This window comes from Tricharina praecox, assembly GCF_024521635.1.
Source record: "Tricharina praecox strain CBS 144465 chromosome Unknown BZA05scaffold_4, whole genome shotgun sequence".
Lineage (NCBI taxonomy): Eukaryota > Fungi > Ascomycota > Pezizomycetes > Pezizales > Pyronemataceae > Tricharina > Tricharina praecox.
The window spans coordinates 1,393,601-1,399,488 of record NW_026250406.1 but is presented as its reverse complement, the minus strand read 5'-3'; the positions used below and the strand labels follow the sequence as shown (position 1 = coordinate 1,399,488).

At 62.1% G+C, this 5,888-nt stretch overlaps 2 protein-coding genes across 2 annotated transcripts; one reads left to right on the top strand and one right to left on the bottom strand.

Annotated features, from left to right (window-relative positions):
• Nucleotides 1-624: 624 nt before the first annotated feature.
• On the bottom strand, nt 625-1,271 carry BZA05DRAFT_204168 (uncharacterized protein). The gene has a single exon (XM_051479530.1). It carries the CDS (start codon nt 1,088-1,090, stop codon nt 752-754), a length of 339 nt encoding a protein of 112 aa, XP_051342687.1. The 5' UTR covers nt 1,091-1,271; the 3' UTR covers nt 625-751.
• Nucleotides 1,249-5,242, top strand: BZA05DRAFT_204150 (uncharacterized protein). The gene has a single exon (XM_051479529.1). It carries the CDS (start codon nt 1,454-1,456, stop codon nt 4,916-4,918), a length of 3,465 nt encoding a protein of 1,154 aa, XP_051342686.1. The 5' UTR covers nt 1,249-1,453; the 3' UTR covers nt 4,919-5,242.
• Nucleotides 5,243-5,888: the final 646 nt, after the last annotated feature.

The following is a 5,888-nucleotide window of genomic DNA, read 5'->3' as shown; positions in this document are numbered from 1 at the left end:
CTCCCAATGTCTGAAACCATGGCTATGGCGTCGACGGTTGCAAAAATGGCGCCGCACAGGTGGTTCTTCGACGAGAAGGCAAACTTCGTCAAGCTCGAGGTGCTATCGCCGCAGGATGCCGACGAGCTACGGCACTGGAGTGGGAACGGTACTGTCAAAGTCTCCCCTCCTCTCCTCGCAGCCTGGCTCACTAACCCCCGTTCCCCCATAGTCTACAAAACACTCTCCCTCCCCGGCGTTCCACGCCCGGAACACGACGTGGGCCTCCGGCCCTCGGAGAGCGAGTACCCAACGGTAGTTGTCCTCTCGGCGTGGATCGCGCAGCGCGACCAGCTGCTGTCAGAGATGCACGCGTGGATGTCGTGCAGCGCGCGCACGGTGCGGAAGGTCATCCTGCTCGTGTTCACGGAGCTGAGCGAGGACGTCGTGGCGTGCACGCTGGAGGCGTATGAGCCCCAGCTGGGCGAGGAGGAGGATGACGATGGACCAGTCGTCATCGGCGGGAAACTGGTGCAGGAGTTGGTATGTTACCTGCGTGGAGAAACTGGCGTGGAGACACTGGTGTGGAGAGGCGGCGGCTGATGAGTGCGTGAAAAGGCCATGGATATGGAAGAAAACTACGACCGCCCGCTGCAGGCGATCAAGCTCACCGTTAAGGAGATGTTCGGCGACGCTTTCGACGACCTGGACATACACCCCGACCGGGCGTATTACCTCTCGATCGACAATCTGCGGCGATGGGTGAAGCACACTATCGACGCCGACAGGTGTGAGGAGTCTGAAGAGAGTGCGGATGACGACTCGGACGACTCCGATGGTGATGCGCCCTCGACCGGGGATGAGATTGAGCCGGTAGAGTATAGTAGCGATGAGCAGGTGGAGAGCGTGGAGAGCGTGGAGGTGCCCAGGGAGGTGCCGGAGATGGAGAAGGAAGAGGAGCTAGAGCTGGTGAGGTTGCCGGTACCGGTGATGCAGACGAGGGAGGCGGAGTACAGTACAGGTCGGTCAATACAATCCCCAGACATAGTTGGGCGGTGGTGCTGACATCTCTCCAGAACACAACCACGAGCAGTCCCAGTCGGAATCCCATTGCCTCTCCCAATCACGTTCCCATGCACAATCCCATTCAGAATCCCATTCCCACTCGGAATCCCACTTTCATTCACAATCACATTCCCACTCCCACTCCCATGAGGAGAGCTACTCCCACTCGAAGGGCCACTCCCACTCGGAGGGTCACTCCCAGTCAGACAACCACTCCCACGAGGACAGCCACTCCCACTCGCCCATAGAACTCGGTGAGCCAACCTGGCACTACTGTCACGGCAAGGGGTGCTGCCCACCGCGCAAGGCGTCGGGGTGCACCAGCTGCAAGTCATCCAAGTGCTGCTCGGGCGCGGACAAGGAGCTTCCAGACATCAACAATGCGGTATCGATCACGTCTCTGGGGCCGATGATCATGGTTGTCAAGCTGCAGCTCGTAGCCGCCGTCGATGGTGATGCAGCTGCAGACTTTGAGAAACAGAAAAATAAGGTCCAGGATATCATCAAGGAGCTGTTTAATAAGGACTTTGATAATGTCAAAGTCGAATTGCTGCCCCCGCCCCCGCCCCCGCCGGTACTGGAGGAGAAGAAACTTCCGATGCCCCCGCCGGAAACGCCGAGGGAGTCGCTGCCGATCGGGGAAACGCCGCCGCCATTGGTGGAGACTCCGAAGCCGCCGACGGAGCTGGTGAAACCACCCGCGGAAAGCCCTGACGTTCTCCCAGTGCCACCGGTAGACACACCTAAGGATACTCTGCCAGAACCTAAGGCTCCTGAAGAGCCAGTGAAGTCGCCTGTGGAGACGCCAAAACCAGCCGAGCCAGAGGTACCGAAAGATACACCAGCACCACCGAAAACTCCTGAGGAGCCTGTCAATCCACCCACGGTGCCGGAGGAGCCAGTGAAGCCCCTTGCGGACACACCTGAAGTTCCTTCATCCCCACCGGGAGAGACTCCTAGGGATACTCCGGCACCACCTAAAGCTCCTGAAGAGCCAGTGAAGGCCCCTGTGGAGACACCCAAGCCGGAAGTGCCGGAGGTGCCGGAAGTGCCGGAAGTGCCGAAAGATACTCCGGCATTACCGAAAGCGCCTGAGGAGCCAGTCGCGCCGCCGCCCATGGAGGCAGAACCCGTAGTGCCGTCGCAGGACGTAGCGGAGCCTGTTACGCCACCATCGGAGGATGAGGAGCCGGTGACGCCGCCTAAGGACGTTGAGCCCGTCGTACTGCCACCCAAGGAAGTTGAGCCGGTGATCCCACCACCGAAGGAAGAAGAGCCCGTCGTGCCGCCACCGAAAGAGGTCGAGCCATTGACGCCGCCGCTTAAAGAGGTTGAGCCCGTCCTACCGCCCCCGAAGGACGAAGAGCCGATCGTGCCGCCTAAGGAGGTTGAGCCTGTCGTGCCGCCGCCTAAAGAAGCGGATCTAGTTACGCTGCCACCGAAGGAGGCAGAGCCGATCGCGCCGCTCAAGGAGATTGAGCCCGTCCTGCCGCCACCGAAGGAAGTCGAGCCGGTCACGCCACTACCGAAGGATGAGCCAGTGGTGCCGCCACCGAAAGACGTCGAGCTGGTGACACCGCCGCCTGAGGACGATGAGCCCGTCGTGCCGCCAACAAAAGAAGCCGATCCAGTCACCCCACCACCGAAGGAGGAAGAGCCTATCGCGCCGCCTAAGGAAGATGAGCCCGTCGTGCCGCCACCTAAACAAGCGGACCCAGTCACCCCACCACCGAAAGAAGATGCGCCGATCGTGACGCCGAAGGAGGTGGAGCCGGAGGTTCCGAAGGTGGAAGAGCCGGTCACGCCACCACCGAAGGAAGATGAGTCGATCGTGCCGCCGCCAAAAGAGGAAGCGCCGGTCACACTGCCTAAGGAGGATGAGCCCGTCGTGACGCCACCGAAGGAAGAGGAACCGGTGACGCCACCACCGAAGGAAGATGAGCCCGTTGTGCCGCCACCGAAAGAAGCCGATACAGTTACCCCACCACCGAAGCAGGAAGAGCCTATCGCGCCGCCTAAGGAGGTTGAGCCCGTCGTGCCACCGTCGAAAGAAGTCGAGCCAATCACGCCGCCGCCTAAGGAGGATGAGCCAGTGGTGCGGCCGCCGAAGGAAGAGGAGCCGATCGCGCCGCCTAAGGAGGTTCAGCCCATCGTGACGCCTAAGGAGGTTGAGCCTGTGACGCCTCCTAAAGAAGCGGATCCAGTCACGCCAGCTCCAAAGGAGGATGCCCCCGTTGTGCCGCCACCTAAGCAAGCGGATCTAGTCACGCCACCTCCCAACGAGGTTGAGCCCGTCCTGCCGCCACCTAAACAGGCCGAGCCAATTGTGCCGCCGAAGGAGGTTGAGCCCGTCGTGCCGCCGCCGAAGGAGGAAGAGCCAGTGGTGCAGCCACCCAAAGAGGTCGAGCCGGTGACGCCGCCGAAGGAGGTTGAGCCCGTCTTGCCGCCACCGAAGGAAGAAGAGCCGGTCGTGCCACCACCGAAAGAAGAGGAGCCGGTCACGCCGCCACCGAAGGAGGATGAGCCAAAGGTGCCGCCACCGAAGGAAGAGGAGCCGGCGACGCCACCACCGAAGGATGATGAGCCGCCGCTAGATGCGCCTGTCGTGCCGCCTCCTAAGGAAGTCGAACCGATCACGCCGCCTAAGGAGGTTGCGCCCGTCGTGCCGCCGCCGAAGGAAGTCGAGCCGTTAACACCGCCGCCTAAGCAGGATGAGCCCGTGTTACCGCCACTTAAAGAAGATGAGCCGGTCACGCCGCCGCCTGAGGCAGAGGAGCCTGTTACGCCACCACCGAAAGAAGATGAGCCGATTGCGCCGTCTAAGGAGGTTGAGCCCGCCGTACCGCCACCGAAGGAAGATGAGCCCGTCGTGCCACCGCCGAAAGAAGTCGAGCCGATCACGCCGCCGTCTAAGCAAGATGAGCCAGAGGTGCCGCCACCGAAGGAAGAGGAACCGGCGACGCCACCACCGAAGGAAGATGAGCCCGTTGTGCCGCCACCGAAAGATGTCGAGCCGATCACGCCGCCTCAGGAGGTTGAGCCCGTAGTGCCGCCACAGAAGGAAGAGGAACCGGTGACGCTACCACCGAAGGAAGATGAGCCCGTTGTGCCGCCACCGAAAGATGTCAAGCCGATCACGCCGCCTAAGGAGGTTGAGCCCGTCGTGCCACCGTCGAAAGAAGTCGAGCCAATCACGCCGCCGCCTAAGCAGGATGAGCCGGAGGTGCCGCCGCCGAAGGAGGATGAGCCAGTGGTGCGGCCGCCGAAGGAAGAGGAGCCGGTGACGCCGCCACCGAAGGATGATGAGCCGCCGCTAGATGCGCCTGTCGTGCCGCCTCCTAAGGAAGTCGAGCCGATCACGCCGCCACCTAAGCAGGATGAGCCGGAGGTGCGGCCGCCGAAGGAAGAGGAGCCGGTGACGCCACGACCGAAGGATGATGAGCCGCCGCTAGATGCGCCTGTCGTGCCGCCTCCTAAGGAAGTCAAGCCGATCACGCCGCCGCCTAAGCAGGATGAGCCGGAGGTGCCGCCGCCGAAGGAAGAGGAGCCGGTCATGCCACCACCGAAGGAGGAGGAGCACGTCGTGCCGCCACCTAAAGAAGCGGATCCAGTTCCACCACCACCTAAGGAAGCGGAGCCGGTCGTTCCACCACCCAAGGAAGCTGATACCGTCCTACCACCACTCAAGGACGATGTGCGGGAGTTACCGGAGGTAGATGTGCCGGAGGTACTGAGGGTAGATGTTCCGGATGTGCCCAAATTGGATGTGCCGGTGCCACCGGCGCCTAAGCACGTTGAGCCAACCAGTCCACCAAAGGTAAAAGATGCCCCTGTGCTATCCTCAAGATATCGTGCGTTTGCTGACCCGGCTTAGGATGAGAAGCCTCCTATCCTGCCGCCGCTCGCCGAGCCTAAGGACCCGGAGGTGGACGAGCCAGTCACGCCACCACCAAAGGACGACGAGCCGGAGATATCGAAGGTCGATGAGCTGGTTACGCCGGCTAAGGAGGTTGAGCCCGCCGTGCCACCACCGAAGGAAGAGGAGCCAGTGACGCCGCCGCATAAAGAGGATGCGCCAGAGGTACCCAAGGTGGATGAGCCCGTCGTGCCGCCACCTAAAGAAGCAGATCTTGTTGCACTACCACCGAAGGATGATGCGCCGGTTGCTCCTCCTAAGGAAGACGAACCAGTCACGCCGCCGCCTAAGGAATTGGAGCCAGTCATCCCGCAACCCAAGGAAGCGGATGCCGTCCCACCACCACCAAGGCAAGAGGATCCAGTCACACCGCCACCTGAGGAGGCTGAACCGGTTGTGGATACGCCGGCAACACCGCCGCCTAAGGAGGACGAGCCGGTTGTTGATACGCTAGTCACGCCGCCGCCTGTGGAGGTTGAGCCCGAGGTAGAGGACCCGGTCGCTCCGCCACCAAAGGATGATGAGCCTGTCACGCCACCCCCGAAGGATGTTCAGCCAGTGGTTGATGCACCGGTCACACCATCACCTAAGGAAGATGAGCCGATCATGCCGCCGCCTAAGGAAGACGAGCCGGTGATGCCGCCTAAAGACGTCCAGCCGCCTAATGCAGATGAGACAGCCGCGCCGCCTAAGGAGGATGAGCCAGTGGTGCGGCCGCCGAAGGAAGAGGAGCCGGTGACGCCACCACCGAAAGAAGTCGAGCCGTTGACGCCGCCACCTAAGGAGGATGAGCCCGTCGTGCCGCCTAAGGACGCCGAGCCTGTCCCGCCACCACCGAAGGAGGAGGAGACAGTGGTGCCGCCACCGAAGGAGGAAGAGCCGGTCACGCCGCCTGAAGGAGTTGAGCCCGTCGAGCTACCACCTAAGG